This window comes from Bactrocera neohumeralis, chromosome 5 (genome assembly GCF_024586455.1).
Source record: "Bactrocera neohumeralis isolate Rockhampton chromosome 5, APGP_CSIRO_Bneo_wtdbg2-racon-allhic-juicebox.fasta_v2, whole genome shotgun sequence".
Classification (NCBI taxonomy): domain Eukaryota; kingdom Metazoa; phylum Arthropoda; class Insecta; order Diptera; family Tephritidae; genus Bactrocera; species Bactrocera neohumeralis.
In genome coordinates, this window is record NC_065922.1 from 3,571,638 (window position 1) to 3,594,541 (window position 22,904).

The 22,904-nt window shown below is 35.4% G+C and overlaps 3 protein-coding genes across 7 annotated transcripts in view; 1 reads left to right on the forward strand and 2 right to left on the reverse strand.

Annotated features, from left to right (window-relative positions):
- Positions 1-211: 211 nt before the first annotated feature.
- LOC126760664 (uncharacterized) lies at positions 212-2,857 on the reverse strand. Its single transcript, XM_050476480.1, has 5 exons — positions 2,374-2,857; positions 1,816-2,286; positions 1,509-1,741; positions 1,139-1,449; positions 212-1,078 (listed from the first exon to the last, which is right to left on the reverse strand). Exons 1-5 carry the CDS (start codon positions 2,755-2,757, stop codon positions 345-347), a joined length of 2,133 nt encoding a protein of 710 aa, XP_050332437.1. The 5' UTR covers positions 2,758-2,857; the 3' UTR covers positions 212-344.
- A 398-nt stretch (positions 2,858-3,255) lies between these two features.
- LOC126760649 (uncharacterized) lies at positions 3,256-5,427 on the forward strand. Its single transcript, XM_050476460.1, has 5 exons — positions 3,256-4,100; positions 4,157-4,185; positions 4,258-4,372; positions 4,609-4,795; positions 4,850-5,427. The coding sequence occupies exons 1-5, from the start codon at positions 3,357-3,359 to the stop codon at positions 5,374-5,376; spliced, it is 1,602 nt and encodes a 533-aa protein (XP_050332417.1). The 5' UTR covers positions 3,256-3,356; the 3' UTR covers positions 5,377-5,427.
- Positions 5,428-9,428: 4,001 nt separating this feature from the next.
- The window catches only part of LOC126760632 (eye-specific diacylglycerol kinase), a 213,050-nt gene continuing 199,574 nt past the window's right edge, over positions 9,429-22,904 (reverse strand). For 2 of the 5 annotated variants that reach the window (XM_050476411.1, XM_050476415.1), the window contains 12 exons: positions 22,239-22,365; positions 19,164-19,500; positions 18,915-19,095; positions 18,438-18,847; positions 17,809-18,102; positions 16,933-17,159; positions 16,614-16,832; positions 15,051-15,099; positions 13,674-13,727; positions 13,261-13,324; positions 12,705-12,862; positions 9,429-11,366 (listed from right to left, as the gene is read on the reverse strand). In XM_050476411.1, the coding sequence (XP_050332368.1) occupies positions 11,123-11,366; positions 12,705-12,862; positions 13,261-13,324; positions 13,674-13,727; positions 15,051-15,099; positions 16,614-16,832; positions 16,933-17,159; positions 17,809-18,102; positions 18,438-18,847; positions 18,915-19,095; positions 19,164-19,500; positions 22,239-22,365 (2,364 nt within the window). In that variant the 3' untranslated portion in view covers positions 9,429-11,122. Of the gene's footprint in view, positions 11,367-12,704; positions 12,863-13,260; positions 13,325-13,673; positions 13,728-15,050; positions 15,100-16,613; positions 16,833-16,932; positions 17,160-17,808; positions 18,103-18,437; positions 18,848-18,914; positions 19,096-19,163; positions 19,501-22,238; positions 22,366-22,904 lie in introns of those variants that run through there. The other 3 variants (XM_050476412.1, XM_050476413.1, XM_050476414.1) reach the window with 3 other exon arrangements.

The window sequence follows — 22,904 nt, forward strand, 5'->3', positions numbered from 1 at the left end:
TGCAATTTTTCAAGAGATATTATTTATTATAATGCATTACAAGGTGTTTGTCAAAGTTAGATCAAGAATTGAATCGTTCCATACAATGCAGGTAAAAAGGACAGATTTCAATTATATAAAACTTTTTTAACGAATAACTTTTCCATTTCATTCAAACTTTAAAAGAAGCCAATCAATAATAAACCAAAATGGATCATAACATTAACACAAAACTACATATATACATAAATAGGTAAAAACACATATAAAATACTTAAGAAATCCAATAATGTAGAAGTAAAAGCCCAAAAAAGTAAGCATACAGTTAGAAATAGCGATAAAATGCAAAATAAATACACCGAAACTCAATTGACTCCGAAAGTCGTCCGAGTTGATTCTTTAGATATTGGCGCTAAAACGCTAGAAGAGGCATAAGTAGATGGCATATAAGCACTGCCAGATATATTGTTATATTGTTGATCTTGAGCTCCTTGTTCATTCACATGCATTATTTGTGCTGGTGTGGGTTGTTTAAGTGATTTGGCGTAAGAACAGCCTGTGATCCATAGCGGACGGGTTTTGAAACGTTGCGCTGGGTGAAAGTTGTGCACATTACCAAATTGCACATGGTTGAGCGCCTGATGCACCAAATAACGTGATTGCGTGACAGCAATGGGCAAGAGTTTAAGTGAGACGAATCGTAATCTTTCATATCCATTATCGAATGAGGATACTGGATAGGCAATATAAGGTCGGCTAGGCAACACTGTATTTGTGCCGGTCATTAAATAGCATAGGGCTAATACTATCTGTGTATCGTTAAGATTGTGAGCTAGCGGTGGTTTATTTCGGTATTTGGGAAAAATTGTGCCGAAAATTCGATAGCCAGAAATTACCAAATTTGGTAAGTATGTTGCGGTGGTGGGCAAATGAAAACTCTCATGATAAGCCTGAAGTAGTACATCTTCTTCAACGGCAGCCAAATTCGAAATGGCCAAACTCATGTCGATAATCTCATTTAAATCGAAATGCATATTTTGGGGTACTTGATGAGATGCGATGAAGCTCACTGAATGGCAGTCATTTGTCACTATTCCCACTAAGAATAAATAATCTTAGTATTTTAATTATTCAAAGTAACAGTGCAGTGATAACTTACAAAGATGTGCATTGTCACTTTCTACAAAGAAGAAGTAGTTGTAGTCTGGAAAAGTTCCAATCGTTTCCAATAAAACACAGACCACTTCACATATACGCGAATGTATGTCAACAAGTTCTTGGCACTGGAGTACGCAGAAAATAGACCGTGCTGTACCAACTGCGCTCCGCATCATGACCGCGCCGTACTGAAGATCTTCACGTTCGAAGTAGGTGCCGAAAATTATGACTGGTATTTGCCAGCAGTTGGCTATGCATTTAAGACGAAGCATGGCATCGAAATCTGTCCTACACATACGATGCAAAGATTGCCTATTTGGAAGAGAGCGTTTTTAAAATTACAAAAACAAAAACATTAAAAGTTCACTCACTTTTCCGATGGTTTAGCCCATTCAATACTGAGACATTGGCCTTGTAATATTGTTCCCTGTAACTCTTGTAAACACTTTTCAGCCGCCTCACGAGTTGTGAAATCACAAAATGCGATTGTCCGAACTTTCGTAACTTTTCTAATCTCCTGACGTGGAATGAATTTCACAAGCATATCCATAATGTCACGTTTGTTAATGCAAAGATCCACATTTCGAACAAAAAGTGTTTTATTCTGCGGGAAGAATTAAACACATATAACGGGTTTGTATAAAATCTCAATTTCTTATTATCAATTTTTAAACTTACCGATTTCGACGTATCAGTATCGCGTTCAGTGTTTGCCCAAACAACTTTTAAGTCACGGTTCCACATTCGAATCACACCTGGTGTTGTGCTCTTCTTCGCTTCTAAAGCTTCTAGGTGTGACGGGAAGTGAATGACAGCATATCCACGGTTCTTACAATCGTTGTTTGTGCCTCTCATTTCTTGATTACAGACTTCATCGTTTTTGCCGTGATCCCCAATAATCTTTTTACCTGAATTGCCTACTTGGATATATATTCGTTCCATAGTTGGAAACACGGTTCGTAACTTTTCTTCGATCTCTATTTCATCCAAATATTTCGGTATATTGCTCACAAATAAACAGCACTTTTCATACGATTGTAAAATCTCCAACTTACGATGAGGTGCAACATAAAAATGATTCAGCACCTCCATAGCACAATTTGCCTCCTCCTCAGTGGTGTACCTGACGTATGCGTAACCACGATTTGCCTTAAAGATATATACATATATATATATATTTGTAACATGCTTACTACACCGAAGCATACATAGGAGTATTGATTTCAAGTTTTCTACCTGATTAAAATCCATCGGCAAACGCATTTCATATATTTGTCCAAAACGTAAAAATGGTTGTATAAGTCTCTGTTCGTCTATATTTCGTGGAATTCGACGTACAAAAAGCTCGCATGCACTTGACGGGGGAGAACCTTGCCAATCCTCTGGTGGACCAAGCACTTTACGTCCGTTCATTTGCATGAGGCTAAATGGTTGATACTGTCGTTGGTAATTGGCGTCATTACGCAAAGGTGGACTAGAAATCGGTGGTAAAGGTGTATAATTACTTCCATCAAAGTTATCAGAAGCGACCGGAGTTGGTAACGGGTATATAATATGTAGTGGAGTACACATTGTTTCACTACTCCCAAAATAGGACCCGTTGGCTACTGTGTATTCCATTTCTGCAAATTGCTTAACTATTATGTGCGTATTTCAATTTAATTTCAATGAAAATAATGTTCATTCTAAATGCGATCTACGAATATCACAAACAAATATCCGTTGAGACAATGCTGCCAATTCTACAAATTATTTGAATTTAGTGACACTTTCCCGTTACTTCGTAATGTTGCCAGTGAATGTGCATTTAGTGGAGTTCTTGACGGTAACTGTATTATATGTTTATTACGGTAAAGAAGATAGAGAATTGAATCTTGTTAACTTCCACTTACATATATTATTATTTAAATACTAATCGCTTGCCAAATAAAATGGTCAAAAACTCGGTTAATACTTTTTGTATTTAATGATTAAAAATACAAAAAATCTGATATACTCGGTTGTCAAATGAACGCTTTAAACGTTTGTTTTTTATAAGCTTTGAAACTTGACCACTCTGTGTCCAATTAGGATCAGAAATAACATAAGGTGGGTACTATTTCGGACGTAACGCATTAACATGAAAAAGCTTTTTAGCTGGAAAGTGAATTCGGCGTGTTTAACTGTTAAAGATAATATTTTGTATTTGTAGCCAATAAAATCTTAATAATAAGACGGAAATGTCTGATTTATCATCATCGTGGTTGGGAGGAGGCTCCTCTTCGTCGCCATCTGAATCTTTCTCTTCGTTTTTAATCAATCATAATGATGTTACTTGGGAGACACTATTCATGAAAGCCGCTGCTCTGCCTGCTATTTTGGAGAATGGACGCAAAGTGTTTGGACCGCCAGTAGAATATATAGGTGAACGTCCTTCCTACATATGTGAATTGTATGTATCGAATTTACCCAAGACTCTGGATGAGGTACGCTTTCTGACCTGGCTGCATCGCTGTGGTGTTGTTTATGAAATGCGAGTTATGATGCAGTCTTTTAGTATGACACGCGGTTATGCTTTTGTACGATACACACAAGAATATGAAGCTTTAGTGGCGTACGAATTATTAAAATGTTTGTTTTTGGGCGGTGAACGGGTGTGCGTTTACCGATCGCAAGGAAAAAATCGCCTCTTTGTGAGTAATATTCCAAAGCAATTACCGATGTCGACTCTGGAGGAAGGTTTCAAGAAAACATTCCGCGACATAGAGCGTTGTATAGCGTTTCCAGCTACAGAAACTTGTTCGTTGAGAGGTGATTTCAATCGTGGCTTTGCTTTTATCGAATTTTATGATCACGAATCGGCTATGGAGGCTAAGAAAAAAACTACACCTGGACACATGCGCATGTGGGGTAATGACTTAAAAGTACAATGGGCAAGGCCGAAATTATTACAAGCCCACTTCAAAAGCAACAATGAACAAAAGGTTAGAACTAATTGAAAATAATATTGCATGATTTTTTTCTAATTCGTATAATTTAGGAAAAACGTTCAATGGCTGAAGCGTCAAGGTATGAACTATTTTTATTTTATATACATACATATATATGAAGGGTATATGTATTTATTTTATTGTTTTATAGCAAACCACAAGACTATTGTGCTAAATTACGTTTGTTCTGTTTGGCTAATAATTGGTGCATACCGGTGGTAATTTATGGGAATTGTTTCTACCAAAATGGATTTCAATATGGTGGAGTACGCAAACATTTTAAGTAATATTTTTATTGAATACAAATATCGGAATATGTTAAGCAGTTTTGACAATTTGAACTTATTGGTGCAATTTTAGTTTTTTTATTCCATGATCAAGAAACAGAATTTGGTTGTGGTAAATTACGAAAACATATTGAGTACTGATAATCTCTGATTTGTACTAAAGAACAAAAGACCTGACAACTAAGGCTATGTTAATGTATTCTATTGGTTTATAGATATTATTGAAGGATCCCACGAGTGGACAGTTAAGTGGCATCCTAATGGAGGTGGCTGTAGGTCGTGATATGCAGGATGTGCATGTAGCAATGTGCGAAGTTGCCATGCAAATAATTGACCGCAGTAACGGGTTTCCAAGACACCACTACATGGTGCGAGTGTTGAATGGATTTCGTGCCGAATTATGTAAGATTCTTACCAACTAAACATTGCAGTATTTAAACAAAATTTGCATTGCAGTGTTTGTATGCGGAAATGGTTCAGATATTACATCACTGGTAGGCCATTGCGACAGGAATGTTTTTAATTTCAATTCTATGGTAGAGTTGGCAGTAGCTTTGGAAGTCGTGTCCCAATATTCAACGGAATTTATATTGAACACATATAGAAGAAGTTTCCTAGTTTTACGAAACTGTTTTTCTCTTCAGCGCCAGTCACACACTGTCCAGTTTTACAGTATATATCCAAAGTTCCGTAATAACCCGCCGCTTAACCTGGCATTCAACGATACTGAAATAACACTTTTCGTTTCCGAAGTTATAATGGAACGCAATGTTAATGAGTTCTTAGTCATGGGAGAACAAATAAGAAATCCACCCTATATGATCTTAAATTCACAACGTGCCCGGAACGCTGATGGCTATAGATTACGTTATATCAGTTTGGAAAAATTAGAAAGTCGTGAGTTTTACCATCCTCAGCAGAGGATTAATGCTTCGCCTATTTGGATTACAGGTCATTCCTATCAAAAATCTATTTTCAAATAGAAGTTTATATTTGTTTTGAATAATGTAACTCATCGTTTGAAAACTTTTAAAGTGAAGTGAATTTTATTTTTTTTATATAAAATATTTTTTTTGTGAATTTAAAAAATTATGTATATCAATGATCATGTTTACCAAAGTGCATCTGAAGAGTCACTGTTGATTATGTTTCAACATCATAATTATGTATGATTTTCAATACCATATAATGTTAATAAACCTATGCTTTTTTAATAAACATTGCGTATTACTTACAATCTTCCAATGTTCGATGATAGGAAAACAAATGTTTAATATTTCCAAAAAAAGTTTCTTTAATTTTTTCTTTAATAAAAGTAGCTTCGGATTCGTAGATTAAATATATTTATTTACAATATCTTGCATTTGACTTTTAAATATAGAATTTGCCGAAATAAATATTTCTTACATTAATTATTTCTTGTTTTTGTTTAATAAAGACAAGTCTTTTAGGCTTAGTTTATGTATGTATGCACGTTATTTGAGTTAAAAATGTTTTAAGTAAAAAAACAAAACATGTGTAGATGGTGTTTGTAAGCACTCCAAGGAACTGCAATGCGGAGCCAATGCATAAGCAAATCCAAGAGAGCAATGGTGCTTTGTATTTAACCACTTTTGTGAAACGGAAAGGGAGAAGAGGCACATGGAATATTTTACAGAGTCTAATTTAAACATTTCATATACATTAAAAATAAATTAACAATGAATTGTTGTTTCTCAGTGTTTTACTGAAATGCGGCCTCCCGACGTTCTTGCTTCGTTACATTTTAAGTACAGACTAACATTAAAATTGAATCAAATTCCTCAGTGCTTGCAGTGCGTTGTTTAGTTTTAACTTCAATTTTTGTTTTCTAGCTTTCAATTGTAAGTTTTCTAAATCTATTTACATATTTTTCTTTTATAGTAAATTACAATTAAATGTAGGTTTGTACGAGCAACAACCAATTGGTCGCTCGTCTCGTAGTTAGTAGTTCCTAATTCGTTTAACTTCTTTGTTAATACATATATGTATGTATGTATTTATTTTGAAAATTGTCTAAATTTCAGTTGTCAGACTTGAGTTATTCTTTAGTAAAAAAGGGTGCTGAGAATTGAGAAATATCAATGAATTTTATGTACATATGTATGCTTCAACACTTTGCCCTTCAGCTAAGTGGTTACATATTGCAGCCAGTTAATTGGTAAAAAGTTTGGTTATTCGTAGGCATTGGAGAACTCTGTCATACATAAAAGCTATTTCTTCAATTATCTTCCTTCGAAATGAACTCCATGGCGCTTGAAGTTTGGAATGTGCTTGTTTTTTCATCAACGATGTCTTCATACATATGTACATACATAAGTATGTAATAACAAATGGATGCCTTATAATCTTCAATCAATTGCCGTTGTGGTAAACTTCAGTAAGCGAGTTGAACCGGTGTTAAACAGCGAGTTCGTAGTTGCGAATTGTAATATTCATTCGGAATATATGTATGTATGTATGTATACCGCTAGTCATATAGTCGCTTATTAAGCAACTAGAGTATACCTGTTTTTATTATATTAATATTTACAATGAACCGTTATACTAAGCGTATTACTATTTAGAGCTAACTTCCAGTTGAATTTGTGACTTAATTTTGAATTAATTTGAATAATGCTGTTTTAACTTATTTTACATACACATACATACACGCGTAGTTTGAAAACGACAAAGTAAATTATCATGTTAATATATTGTTAATATTGGGTCTTATATAACTAGGAATCATAAGACTTTCGTTTCAAGTTTTTAATTATTTTGGAATATGTCCTACGTGCAAATATTATATGTATGTATATAGTAGTGTTACTCTTCGCTCGCTAGCAAATTTATTATGTAACCAAGTTCATTTCACATGTGAAACTTGTGTTTTCATTACCCAATATGTTCCATAGTTAATTATACGCCTTCCGCAATTAATGTTAATGTATATAACCATAATAAAGTAACTGTTTCATGTGTTTAAATTTATACAGGCCAACATATGGTCATATTAACTTCTATATTTTCTTAAGGTGTTAAGTGGTTGCTGCTAATTCTACATGTGTATAACTAATTGTTAATTAATTATTAATTACACATGTGCGAGAATTTTTTTTATTTTTGAAAACCAAAGAAATTTTTCTCTTTCGCCTGTATATCATTGCTTTCTTGTATTTCTCTTTTGCTTTTATTATGAATAACTGTGCTTACTTTCAAAGATTTATTTCCAATTTACCTAACGCTAACTGTGCTTATTTTTTAATTGTTTATGTTTCTTTAATATGTCGGATAAAAGAAATCGTGCGCTCGCTCAACGTGTCGTCAATAACGCGTTAAGTGCGCATGTGTGTGTGTGTGTACAAGTGAAGATTGTCAGTTGCCTTTCAGTTGCATTTGATTTTATTTAAGTATCTACTTTTGTTATTAATAAATAATTATTTCCTTTTTCAATTCACCAATTTTCTATATTTAATTGTAGTTTCATTTATTGCAATTTTTCCTCATTCAAATTTGAGGTTATGTGTTTTCTTTAAATTAAATTAAACTATTTCTTACATTTTACTTTGTATTATTATTTTTTGTAACTTCCTTCCTTCCTCATATTCATAAACAATTTATTGCAAATTTAAGGGGCTTGAATAAAAATGCAATAAATCGTGTCTGCATTGATATTTAATGAAATCCAAAACATAAATACCATTTTGTGTGTTTACTTTGATTTTTCCTTAGCACATTTGTATGCCGCGGCTTTTAACCGCAGATTTTCGTTTTCGTTTTTTCCATTCATATACCCAGATACATATGTATATATTTATGTATGTATTTACATGTATGTATGTGAATTTAAGAACGCATACAAATATGCGAAGGAAGCACAATTATAATCGTTTTATTTACGAAATAAATATTCAAATATTATGAATTAATTGACTTGATTACTACCTTAAGTGACTACCAATATTATTGATGAATCTAAAATCTACATATATGTACATATATGTATGTACTAAATTGTATTTGCAAAAGAATTATTAAACAAAGTTCGTGTCTGCAAGTACAAATTTTTTCGAATTGAAAAAACCTGCAAATACCTCTAATGATCTAGAAATTTATAATTCAATAAATTTTTAATTTTTTCTAATATTTTTATGAGACAAATATTAGTACATTTGTTTTGAAAATGTTTAATATTGAAATAACACTAATCTAGGAGTATGTTGAATTTGATGATTATTCGGCTTATGTAACATTCTCATAAATAAAAAAATATGTGTAATTTACTGAAAATATGTATGACATTAATAGTATATATTAAATCTGTGTATGTATATAGTTAATTGTATAAAAAAGTATATTTCAAATCAAAAGCATACATTGGCCGATCAAGAGAGTTATGTCTCACTTCTCTTCTTCTTCTTTGGCTGACTCTTCTTCTTTTAGGCAACCAGAAATGCTCCGAAAACTTCAATGTACTCACTTTTTAAGCTTAACGAGAATATTTAGTTAATTTATGGACGCAAATACCATTATTAGCTCAATCTGTTTATCAGATGCAGGTCCTGCAGTAGAAATTACGAAAACGCGAATTTTCCGCCATGAGCAGTTTCTATGCCTTAATCAAAAGTGATTGCGCTTTAGTATTCATATACATATTCTAATTGGGCAATCTGTTCAGGTTTGATATCTGGAAATTCCGCTTTAGCTGTTAATAAAGTATAAAGTGCGAGGCAAATTATTAGCTAAGCTGCCATTAAGCTGTATTCCTTTCCATCGTTTTCCGAAATTGTCAGCTCTCTGACCGTAGCCAGAATGGAATCGGCTCTTCGTCCGTTCAAGTATTACCAACTCGAGAACATTTCACAAAATTGTTTGGTTTATGATTTATATCACTATCAGAACATATTTATTGTTAAGAAGCAACAAATATATATGTATTCTCTATATTCATTCATAAGAAACACTCTCGGCCAAAAGTAAAAAAATAAAATTGAAACAAAACAAGTAAACCAATGTAAAAAAGAAAGATAGTCTGTGTATTTTGTTTGTATTTATTTTAAATTCATGTTCATAAAAGCAATTTAAATTCGAAACGAAAGTGTGTTCTTACAGCATTTTGTCTTACAGTTCGTTGAGTATTACTTATTTACATGAATATTTACATTAGAATATCAATTTGAGTGTGTGTTTGAGTGTTTAAGGCTACAGTTTATAATTTAATTGTTGACGTCTTAATTTTCTCTTAAATTAACTACAATTGTATTCGATTTTCTTCTAGAATTAATATGAGCTCTATAAGTTAATATATTAGATTATGCTTGTTTTATGTAATTATGTTTCCATTGTCGTCAAAATAAATGACTCTAACTAGGTCATTTCAGTTTTATACCCATTTTTTTTTACTTTCGCAGAATATTCATAATAATTCTCATATCACAATTTGATTTCTTCTTCGCTCTATTCGCGTTGTTTTTTTAATGTTTTTGTTGCTACAAGAAGCTTGCAACTAACTCAAACGTGTGTTTTACGGACAACCTGTTTGCGGTTGATCATTTACAATTTCAAATTTTTGCAGTTTTTATTCAAATTTTCTACTTGCTTGCAATTTGCTTTATGTCTTAGGTTGTTGCTAGTTCGAAACACATAATTTACAGTGGGTGTGATTATTGCATTGCTTTGCATTGCTACAATTCAAACAGGATTCAAGTGCTTGTTGTGATTTATGTGTGTGAGGCTTTGTCGGTAGACGGCACAGGTGTTAATTATGCAAAACTTATTTGAAATTAATTGAGTCACATTAATTATTAGGTGAATTCTTTGTAAATACGCGAGAAACTCGTTAAGAATGCCATAAATCTATCTAATAAATAATTAAAATGTATTATCGTAATATAAATGTGTTTTACTACAAGTTTTTAAGCATAAATTGTCCCGTTCAAGTGGGCTTTTGCATTTTTTCTAATACTTATTTGTTAAACGTAAAGATATTGTTAAATACTTAATGTTAATTTTAGCTTAGTAAATTTCTCGGGTTTTCACTTAATTTTTATTGGTGCATACATTCAGGCGCCGCTTTAATTTCGCGACTGTCTCTGCATTCCGAGAAAACGCTCTTGACCTTAATTTACGTAAATGGAATGTTTGGGTGTCACATTTGATGTTTGCATTTTCATTTTCATTTTCGTTTTCGTTTAATTTATTTCAAAATTTATGTGCATCATTAGTAATTGTTGGCGTTTTCGGGACAAAAAAGAAATATTTAATTTAATTAGAAAAGTGTGAGTAGCTAAAATTATATATAGTTTTGATAATGATTACTGCCGACACTTCGCAAAGAAGGTATTACATAAATATTTCAAACACAAATTGATGAATCCAAGCGCTTATAAAACAATGAGAAATACAGGTTTGTCTTATTTAAAGCTAAATGAAATAAAGCACGGAAACAAACTGGAAATTATATGCAACTTAAAACTCTTACGATAACAGGATTCACACAAACCAACTTACAAAAATATATGTACATATGTATTTGATAATTCTAAGCCTATTATAAATTCAATCACTGCAATGTTTTTGTTTTGATTTTGATTTTTTTGATTGCAAACTACTGCCATTGCCCGCGTTTAAAGCGTGGCTAAGCGTTTGGGGAAGTTTACTATTTCTAAGTGTGTGTGTGTGTGTATGTGTTCGGCTGTCTAGCGCGTTCATCTATTGCTTAGCTGCACATTACGGTTTTTGTTGTTGTGTTTTATTGCGCTTTTTTGGCAAAACTGTTGTTGTGTGTATGGCAGCACAAAGCGTCTTACTTTCCAAATATGTTGCAATCTCCGTAGAGTTCTTGTTGAAGGCCACCATCATCGGTGTATTGCCGCATAGGTCGCGAGCTTGTAGATTGGCGCCGGCAGCCACGAGCATTACACAAATGTCGCGCCGATTGTGCTCGGCAGCAATGTGTAGTGCTGTTTGTCCCCTGGGGAGAGAAGAAATATGTTCTGTGAAAATAGCAATATGCAATTAAAATAACTGTACTTTTTAAGTATTAGATCATGCTCAGAGACGAAATACAATGCGACAAAAAAGCACCAGGAAATTGTAATTAAAATCCCCTGGTAAATGATATTCCATTCTATTCTTAATTACTATGCTAAATATGAGCGCGATCTGTCAACCAGTTTGTTTACAGCAGCTGCTTAAGTCGGTACACCTCAGCGGTGCTTCGGAATTTGTCTCAAATTTTGTATTTCTAACCAAATTTCGTGCAAGGAATCGTCGAAAGGCGATTCAGTTTGATTAAAACACAAGCCTACAAAGCTTTCAAAGACGGTCGAGAGATCGATGAAGGCATGCCTCGTTCTCGACGACCTGCGACCTCTTCAACTAAGACAAATATTAAAAAAGTTTAGAATATGGTGTGTGAAATTCATCAAGCAAGTGTTAGAGAAATGACAAGAGAGCTCCATATCTCTATGATATGAAACGCGTTCTGGCTCGACTCGTCCCGATAAAGCTTATTTTTTTTAAAGAGTACGGTAAACAGGTTTCTTTGGACATGCTTGATGGTGAGAATTACGATCCCATACTCATGGAGAGCATTATAACTGCCGATAAGACATAGATCTATGAGTTTGACATGTAAATAGGTCAACGACCTGAAACCTGAAAAAAAAACGCCAAAGCCGCTCAAAAATAAAGTTGATGACTATTGTTTTTTTCAATATTCGTGGTTCGGTGTATCATAAATTTGTTACGGAGGGACAGACTGTCAATAAGGAATAATATTTGGCCATATTGAGGCGTTTGCGTGAGAACATTCGTCGTCCGGATACCATCGATCAACCACCGTATTCACCAGATTTGGCTCCGTGTGATTTTTTCTTGTTTCCTGAAATTGACGTTCCGTGGAACCCGTTTTCAGTCGATCAAGGAGATAAAACAAAATTCGACGAAGGGCTATCCCAAAAAGTGTTTCAAGGACTGGACAAATCGTTGCCATAAGTATATTACTTTGAAGGCAACAAAATTAATAATTAAATATTTGGCTTTTTTTTACTATTTCCGGGTACTTTTTTGTCACAATGTATACCAATATATTGGAAAAAGTGGAAAAAGTCCACAAAGGTTTAGTTCAGAGTTTGGTTAATTTAGCGTTTCTATTCTTCTCATGTTGAAAGTGCTTTCAAGAGCTTTTATGTTCATTTCGATTTCGCAATAAATTTAGAAATTCTTTATAAAGATTTTCGTATATAATTTCGTATAAAAGAATCTATATATACATATGTATATGTATGTATATCTTAGTACTACTTACCTATCTTTGTCTGCCAAGTTGATCAGACGTCGCGAGGCACACGATATAATGTATCTGACGATGTCCTTGTGATTGTATTTGCAGGCGAAATGCAGTGCTGTCTGTCCGTTCTTGTTTACTGATTGTAGTGAGTATCCTTGTTCATGTAGTGCACGTAACTGTAAGCAGCGAGAACAAAACAAAAAAACAAGAATTGAAGTTGTGACACATTTTCACTCTCGCATACATAAATACAGTAAAGAACTTAATTGAGATGACGTTGCTATGAGGAAGAAGACATCACAAAATTTTGCTTAAATGGCGATCTGAGGAATGTATATAAATATACATATGTACTTATTATATATATATATACATATGTATGAATGTACAATGGGTATTTTTTGTGGCGCTTGTGTGGGTGTCTGGTGCAGGAGTCAAGGGTTGCGTTAATCACAAATCACAGTTTATTAAGCAAATGCAAAAGTTAGAAAGCGAGTGCGTGAGTAGTAGCGTTATTTCAATACTTAAATGAGGTGAGTGTTGGAAATTCAAATAAATACGAGTGCTTTACTACCATATTCAGGTCGCCTTGGTGCGCCGCTAGTAGTACGGCATCGGAAGTTTGTTCCAGTATAGAGCTAAGTGTCGATTTCATATTGAGTTTTTGGGTAGTTTTTTGTGTCAGTTGCAGACACACACGCCGTTACATAACGTACATTTGCATTCGTGCGTGGTGCAGTTTAATGCGGTTCGTGCAATGGTGCGTCCGTGTTGTTATATATCGAAATTATACGTTTTATTTTTGTTGTTGTATTCAGTTATTTGGACATTACGAGTGTAGTATGTTTTAGTCCAAAAATGAAAGAAAAAGAAAACAATTAAATACATAAGTTTTTACGTAGAAAAGCTCTGCGATTTCTAACTTTAATCTGGCAAAAGTTAATCAACTGCAAAAAGTTTTAATTTTACGCTGGGGCTAAAAAATACCTGAATCCGTAACCGAAGACGTCTTCGTTGAAACTGAATAAGCGATCTTTATTGCTGCATGCAAATTATTGAAGACAGTTTGAGATATTTTATTTTTGTTTTAATATTTGAAATGATTTTATTTACCAAAATGCGATTAAATGTAATTAAAAGAGAGAAAGTGAGAGCAGAGAGAGTAGCGATATGTATTTATGAAGCCGGTCAATGCATTTTCGATGTTGATAATTGTGAGGTTAGGTAAATTTTTAAATGACTTTTTGATTGAATTTTGTTTGGATCCTAAAATATTTGTACGTTTTTTATTGCTTTTAATAGACTTTTCTGTTGCGGCGAAAGTCGTATAAATAAAATTATCACATCTTATTATTTGCACATTCCAATGCTAAGCACTGAAGAAATTTCTTCGTAAAATATTTTTAATGCTGAAATAGAGTCGGTAAATGGTTCGTTAGTCTCAGGTATAATGAATTTAGAGCCATGTGATGGAGAAATCGTTAGGTCTCAAGCAAATTCTTTTTATAGCACAAAATACAGTTACGGTAACCTAATTAGCAGCGCTGCTGTCTGAATCATGTTACCATTATAAGTCGAGAAGTAAACTAGAATAAACTTTTGGAGCATAATTAACCGACATTTCGCTGAATTTTAAATAAAATGTAGTTCGTTAATTTAATTTTGTTCTGCACTACGCTGGCCGTAGGTGTATTTACGTAAATAGTTCTATTGAGTCGTTGGTTATTGATAAAATCCAGTGTACAGTGATACCCTTAGTGATTCTTTACCATCAAATAATTCCTAGAAATATAGCATTTCCAGCCAAGTCTAACATTTACAATATTTATCATAATTAATTGATACAGAAATAATAATTGTTTTATACAAATCATATATAATAGATTATCTACAACTAAGAGGTACTATACAAACTGAACAGTACCATGAGACCAAGTAGGTTTTGCTACGTTTTCTCAGTTAACAAGATGCATCAATGAAGATTTCAAATATTTTAGAGAAGAGCTTCGAAGAATTCGGTGCACTTTAAGAGGATAGCACGGAATATGTTATTTAAAAACATGCACTTCTTTCTACTTCAATGCCATTATTAATCTAAATGAACGGAAGAATTAGCTAAGAACGTTTTTGCAAGTGATTTGAACTTAAGCAGTGCTGAAGTGATGAAGAAAATTTTGCATTTTATATTTTACACACGACTGTACTAACGAATTCGAAGCTAATTAAAGAGAAAAGGTGTTTTGTATTTTCAAAGTTGTGAATTTACGAATGAGAGTTGGAAATTTGCTTTGCAGCAAAGAAAATGTTTAGCATTTTAGGTGGCATGAATGAAATATTATGTAGGAATATGGATGCGCCCTTTACCTCTTCCATTTCATAACTTTGATGGGTTTTCCGATTTGCAAATCATCGTCTTTGTATACATATGCATTTCGAAAATATTTTTTGAGACATAAAAATCGAAAATAACCTCAATTAATATCCGCTCATCCCACAAATGCGCAATCAAATAAGAATGTTATATACAAACAAATAAATGTATCATTATTGCTATCACTAAAAATAAATACAAGTTTGGAATACGAAAAAGAATGGAAATGCCTTCCATGCAGTCAACATACCATTTGTGATAATTATCTTTGTGCACAGTGTGTTAAGTTTGGGAATTTTTGGTTTAATTTTGAGTTTTAGTTTTTATTTTTGGATTAACTTTTGTTGGTGGCGCGAAGATATCGGAATACGGTTTAGTCTTTGCTGTCAATATAAGTTGCGCTAGAAGTATGTTTGTATGTATGCACGTAGGAAATATTGCACCTGCGTATGTGAGTATAAATGGCTGCTTCGCTTTATATTTGTATGCATAATGGTACTTACATTTATGCGGCAAGGACTAAGCTGTATTCTGAAATCCTTTCGATTTTTGTTTTTTTTTGTTTTTGAAGGTTAATAGTTCGCTAATACTACTTACACAATTACAGTTACATACAGTTAAGGAAATATCGCAAACATAACTTAAGCAAGCAAAGTATAATGCAATGGAGGAATATATTTAATAACAATAACAAGTATGGCTCAGAAATGAAAAAAAACTTGCTTTGAGGAAAATATCTAAGTAACTTGAAGGAGGCTAGCTCGATAATAAGACTATTTTTCGGCCTTTTCGTTGGACAAACTTGAAAATAATTTCCCAAATTAACTTTTGGAAGGTAACTGCTGAACCAGTATACGGCCACTGATCCCATTAGGGTTGTAAATTCTTATTAAGAGTAAAGACATTTCAAAACTCGTAACTTAATGGTCACTTGAAATGAAAATATATTGGCGGTCTACTTAATTTCAGTTGAAAAATTGCCAAATCAAATATTAATATTTTATCATTCAGAATAAAAAGGTGTATACTCCCTTTTTTAATAAAAATTTCTATCGGACTTTTCGAAAACTATATTTATAATTAAAGAGAACGTTTAATATTCGGTTCTTGCTGGACTTAACTCAATAAAAAAGGAATATTCCGTATTAATAATATTAAATGACTAGCTATGAGGAGAAAAAAACATAACTAAATCATAAGAAAAAGGAAGCACCCAAGGAAAATAATTGAAAATTTAATTTCTGGTTCGAACAAAGGACACACAGTTACATGCACACTAAATTATTTAATTTACAAGTATTATTTGTAACTATTATATTGCTCAATATTTTTATAACAACAAAATTGCACCATTTTTGCACCTCTTATATGAATATATTCCCATTCACGCATTTTTTATTTGACTTTGGCGTCACTAAAGGTTCCCCATCAAAAAAACAAATTGCTATGTACATAAATATGAGATTGCATCGCTTTGTCGCTTTACAATTCGAACCGCTTCTTGCGGTAATAATAATTGCAAAACATGCGTTTACTTATGTAGGGTAATTGCGTACCGGTGCTGCCAGAGCGCCCTTGCTGATCCATATTGCGGCGCTCGTTTTGTGCGCCAATCCGCTGTGAGTAGGCAGAGAAGGAGCGCTCCTGGTCAGGCGTTTGCGGCATGGTGGCGGCTTCGTGGTCCAGAATGTACAGCTCGTCGATGGCGATATCACAAATGTAGTGCAGATGCTCTTGGGCGCGATCGATGCGGAAGTAGTGCTCCGCGGTGCAGGCTGCAAGAGACAAAAAAGAAAAAAAAAAAGAAATATTTCAATACTTTTGTAACTTGTTTGGAAATGCAGCTTTTTAGCTAACTAGCGTGCAAGTACTCACAATCGATGAAGCACCAATCTTGCGATACCTTCGGGTATGTGATCGATTCCTCGAATTTGGCGTTGAGCATGTTGCGCACCTGTTCCAAATCGCACTGCGACTCGATCTCCATTTTGCCCAATTTATTGGCCAATTTGCGCAACATGTCTTTGTCGTAGTGATATTGCTCGTATTGTTGCATCGTGATGCGCAAAATCGTTAAATGTAGTTTCTCCAATGGGTTCACTCTGATGTAAATGTATAGTAAAATGCTGTTAGTGAAACGCTTTGGAAGTATTATTATTACTATTAATATTGTTAATGCTCATTTATTTGATCGTAATGTTGAAAAAAACAGTGTTTTCTCTCAATCTAAGTTATGTTGTTGCAATCGAAATTGGCTTGAGAGGTTCGCGAAATTTTTTTAAAATTTTCAATAATAAAACAAGAAGCTGCCGTTCGTCACCCACAAATTTGGATCTGATTAAGTGCGCAGTTGATCCGGATTAACGGTACCGTTTGTCAAGGCTATTAGACTGTGAACTAGCAGCTAAGCTATCGCCATCTGAAGCAAATTCGCGAAGCTGTTTAGAACAAACGAGTTTTCTTTTTGAAAGAGATGAGTTTAGTCAGAACTTCGACCAAAACTTGTTTGAAAAGCTTTAGCTGATATTACAAAAACAACGGATAAATGCTGATATTTATATTTTTAGAATTGCAAATTTCGGAATAAAACTTCGCTACAGAGATGGCAAAACCGTCATTATATCATTTAGATAAATACTTTTCACTGAAATCACACTAATATTATACTTAAAGCGCAAGTTTTGAGCACAAAAGTGATTAGAAAGAGAGACATATAAGTTTACATATTAGAAAGACATTGTTTGTACTTACTGTACATCGCCGCGTCCGTGTTTGCGTTTGGCCAGCATAACCGCTTTGTTCAGCAAACTCATTTCGATAATTGATGGCTTCACGCGGCACGCCTCGCCGTCCACCTGCATCGGGATTGTCTTCTTGGTGACGATGCGCGCCGACCGACACTGGCATATGCAGGTGCCGTGCAAGCCGGCCTGCAGCATGGGCAGCTGGTAAGTGGTCAGGCCGACCACCTCTAACATGCCGTCATCGATGGCTGGCTTGGATTGGCCGAACGAATCGTTCCAGGGATGGGTGCCGCCGCCATAGCTAAGGGCGTGCAATGCATGTTTGGAATATCGGTGAAGAAAGAGAGAAATAAAAGACAACAAAGTTGTAATATAGGAAACATAGGAGTGCCGGTGCAGATATGTATCTAATGCACACTTGCATGTCCAAGGGAGCACTTAAAAAAGGTGTGCAATTTATGGCTAAGTGATTGCAATTGCCGCTGTCTGGGGTACGATAGACGACCGTCCGCCGGAAAGCTTAAATCTAGAATTTATTTTTATTTGCAGCCATAACACCTTTAATGTACCACTAATGACATGCAATGTGCACCGTAAGTGCAAGAGTTCTCTGCTAGAAAAGTGCAGTGAACTCACCTGCCAATGTTTAGGAAGAGCACTGCATGACAGCCGGCGTCGCGCAGTTTACCCGTGAAATCCTGGCCGTCGCACTCGAGCGTCACCCACTGCGAGAGATTCCGATACTGTCGCAAGATCAGATCTTTGCCGCCCATTTGACCGTAGTACATCTTGTTGCGCAGACGCGAGTTGAAGCGCTCTGGATGCGCTTCGCGCGCCTCGTGGAATTCGAGTGCGATGTGCGCATCGACACCGAAGGAGTAATAGTTATTGATCACATTTAACGGAACATTGTCCTTGCTGCGGCTTACATTGTCGTCTTCCACCTCACGGTTGGGCGTGACATTCAGACGCCAGCGATCCATCAGCACACACTGGGACATGCCGATTTCTCGCAATATCTTACTGACCGGCTCATCGGTGTAGCCCTACGGGAGAGTAAGTTGAAGCATGTGTTTAGTTTGTCAAGGGCAGAGCGCTATTCAGCATACTTACACCACCCCAACCGAGAGCGCGAGCGAGATCATTGCCAGTACCTAAGGGCAGCACACCAACAGCTGGCGCCGGCGTTATGGGTGGGTTCAACATGTCCAGCACAGAGAGTACCCAACCTACGGTTCCGTCACCGCCACACGCTAAGACGCGCAAGTTAGGCGCTTTCCGAAATAGCTCCAAACTGCGATTAAACGAAGCAGAAATAAATAATTAGCAGCTGATTATGGCCGCAGATCGCCGTGTACTTACCCCATCTTTGGACCACCTTGTGTTAAGTCGAAAACTTGTCGAGGGTTCAGCAGATGTTGGAATTTACCCAACAGCTTGACACCTTGATTGCCGCCCGACTTGGGATTGATGAACACAATCACGGGTATTACGTCGGGCGATGGTATCGGCTTCACGATGAAAGCGCGCGGCTCTTTCTTCTCTTCCTTTTGCTTTTGCCGTTTACTCGCACCCTTCTTCTTACTGCTGGTTATGGTCACATTGGTCTTGTTGTTCACTCGTATGGAGGATTTAAAATTACCTTTAGTGGGCAACTTGACGATCCAAGACGGTGGCACGATAATTGGCGCGTAATTGCCTGTAATATATAAAGAGTGTTTTTGGTGCTCAATTTGCGGAAAATATGACAAAACGACTGTGAGCGGATTCTAAAATGTTTTCGGAAGTTAAAAAGTGATACTTTTTCAAATTTCCTACAGCTGAGCCAAGAAAAAAACAATTTCGCTCGGTATCATAGATTGAAGTACTAATTTTCGGTATCACTGTTTATTTGGTTCTTACACTGGCAATATAATTGTATTGCAGGTGTACTTTAGACCCAGTGAAGCTTAGAGCAAAAAGTGTTAAATGCTCGAACCCTCTTGTTCAGCCCAAAGAAAGTACAGACTTCATCCCTTCAAATCAAGGACGAGAAATGACCAAGCTTTTTTTCCCCCAGTCACACGAGTTTGTTCTGCCAGCGTTTAGCTTGTGCGAGCTGTGGGCTGAGAGAGCTGAATTTTCCAATTTCCCAAGAAAATGCTCACAATTGCATTGTGTGCATGTGGTAATAAGATTTTCACACTGCAAAGTAATAAAGCTGAGTATTTTACAAATCGTAAATGCAATCGGAAATACTATATCCGCAAATACTTCAGTAATCCCCCTCATCGCCGCTCTCAATGCTTTGCCGCACCTGCTGCGGCAGAGCAGCTCATACTAATTTCGAGCAGATTTGCTTGCTGATGACACCGAGTGTAATCGAAGTTGAAGGACACACACATGCAACTGCATACACGATACATGTATGCTGCATGTGCACACCTAACCGATAGTACCTCTTAGCTCTAAGCACACACACATGCACACAATTTTGGCCGCTCTTAAGATTTCTGGTGCCTTTGTTTTGGCACTGCTGCGTTCTCGAACGTGTTGAGCGGACGCATTTACGGCTACCAATGCTTGAGCTTGAAGTAACGGTTATAATACGATAAACGACTTAGCTGCTTAGTCGTCGTGCGGTGGTGGTTAGCTGGGCAACGATTACTGTGGACCGATGACCGTGGGGCAAACCAAAAATAGCAGGGAACGTATTAAATTATCAATCCCAACATGGGGGAAATATGAAAATGGCTTGCATCAGTGGTTTGGTTTAAGTGCTATACATATTTGGACTGAGAAATTTACTGTTACATACGTATGTATCTAAACTTGAAGCATTTGGTGCCATTGCTTTGACTCGCATATTCATTTCGCAGGATGATTCCATTTGAATCGGCGTAATAAAGCTCTGCTTAGCAATTCGGGTGGTCCTTGTACTTTGCACTTGATTAAACATCGACGGAGGGAGTTGATTTTGCCCGTATCTGTATATTCCATTTCAATTCGGCAATGTAATTGATTACCTTGCGGCTTTTGAAGAAACGTCGGAACTCAACTATCCTAACGATACAATATTTGTCAAATTGATGAATAAATTGCACTCAGAGGAGCTCGCCACACAAAATTTGAGTAGCTTTGCTCTTGAGCAGGCATATATACATATGTATATATATATATATATGTCTGTGTTAAATAATTTCGACCGTAGTGACATGGAGAAATATTTGTAAATTGGCGATGGATGGCTATAGTATTTGCCTTTTGAGCAGCAGTTTAATTTTAATTGGCTCGCCATGGCGTATGAGCAACATCCGTTGTTTGCCTCAAATTGCTAATGTTGAGTGCATTAACTTAATTATAGTGTGATCGATAAAGTGATGAATGAGGGAGGGCGATAATCTTATAGCACAGAGCGCGGTGGCGTATGAGTAACATTTCAAAATTAAAGTTATCTATAGTAAATTGAATTTTGTCTAGAGTGATTCAAATTATAAATAATTCTTTCAGCGAATAATTTTTACGGGTGTCATAAAATTAAATTACATGCATATTACTTTGATTTGAATAAAATATTTCCAAGAAGTTGGGTTTATTATATAATTCAACTCATTAATCATCTGCCATTTTTTACACAGATTTTCGCTGGCGGCGAAGAAAGCTGTAACCAAAGGCTTAGTTAATTATCTGTGCGTTTGTTTGAAAGCATACTGACTTCGCAAATTTTGAACAATGGAAAATAATGACAAAGACATGTACGCAATTGCAACAATTTACTTGTTGTCACCGCTATTGAACGGAAAAGTTGCCTCATTACGTTGCAGTGCTGAATGAGTAAAGACTGAAATGGAAGATTTCAGAAAATTTCATTCTACATATCCACATATTTACATACACACATATATGCACTTGTTTCTTCAGACCAATTGCGTTGCAGCACTTGCAACACAATGCACGCTTTTGAAGCAAAGTTTACCTTTCTACAAGTTTGTCTTTCTTCAGTCTTACATATACAAGTATGTATATACATAGACGCACATGCAGGCATTCGTTGGTGTTTTGCCACTACGGCAGCGTGCGTGGTGTCGGATTTGTGTAATTAAATGGAATTTTTAAGTGGCCCACAAGCACGCAAGCACTGCATTAAGTGCAACACTCGACAATATTTTCCCTGCACGCTCACATATCCTCAAACACTTCCTGGACAAGTGCCATAAACTTTTGAAAGTGACGGAGCATAGATTTAGCTGAAAACACTTCGATAGCTTGGACATTTATTTAATGTATTTTTGATGCAAAATTGATTCAGAAATGAATTGTTAGCAACTGAAATGACAGGCAATTATTTGTTTGGAAACAAAACACCAGAGAGTGTTGTACGAATATATCGCCATTGTTTAGTGCCATTTCTGGTAATTCAATTGTTTTTTTTTTATTTTTATGATTTTAGAAACTTACCCAAAGTGCACTCTTCGCCGATTTTGGCTTGATTAAAGCAGGACTCCTTGTTGTGGTAGACTTCGTGACACCAGGCGCAGGACAGTGCCACTATCTCCTTGGAACCAAACAGTTTACCCTGGACAGCCTGCAAAAGCAACAATAAATATGTTCAATTGAAAATCAGACTGCGTAAAGAAATCATGAGTAGTCAAGCCTTTCAGAACCCTGCTATAAGTGATGTCAGTAGCAAGGGTTTTGCTTTGCAGTAGTTATTATAGTTTTTAAACACTGAAATGTTTATAGATTTCTTTCTTTGGAAGCAGTAAAAATTGCTCATTTAAAATAGAAGAGAAGATGGGACCTAACATGTCATAAACTTCGAGTTTACTATCTTGCAGCTTTTTATGGTCGCATGGCGTGGCTTTTCGTACTATTTTTGTATGAAACCATCAATATAATGAAATTAAGACGCGTCGTAAAATTCACAACTATGTCGTCCAAATGAAAATCACGTTTCTCTGCAGCACAACTAGGGCACACTTAAAGCTTAAATTAATCGAAAAATTACAAAACAAACCGTTTTCCGATTTACAATGATTTTTATTATTGAATTATGAAATACATGAGAAACGAAAAATGTGTTTTAAAATAATCAAACTTCAACCGTTAATATCGTTCAAACGG

Excerpts from the sequence above, each read along its gene's own strand:
- LOC126760664 (XM_050476480.1), bottom strand. The coding sequence starts at position 2,757 with ATGGAATACACAGTAGCCAACGGGTCCTATTTTGGGAGTAGTGAAACA. Across the intron at positions 1,742-1,815 it reads ATACTGATACGTCGAAATCG|AATAAAACACTTTTTGTTCG; the intron begins GTAAGTTTAAAA and ends TTCTTCCCGCAG. Across the intron at positions 1,450-1,508 it reads TGGGCTAAACCATCGGAAAA|GCAATCTTTGCATCGTATGT; the intron begins GTGAGTGAACTT and ends TCTTCCAAATAG.
- LOC126760649 (XM_050476460.1), top strand. The coding sequence starts at position 3,357 with ATGTCTGATTTATCATCATCGTGGTTGGGAGGAGGCTCCTCTTCGTCG. Across the intron at positions 4,186-4,257 it reads TCAATGGCTGAAGCGTCAAG|CAAACCACAAGACTATTGTG; the intron begins GTATGAACTATT and ends ATTGTTTTATAG. Across the intron at positions 4,796-4,849 it reads TGGATTTCGTGCCGAATTAT|TGTTTGTATGCGGAAATGGT; the intron begins GTAAGATTCTTA and ends TTTGCATTGCAG.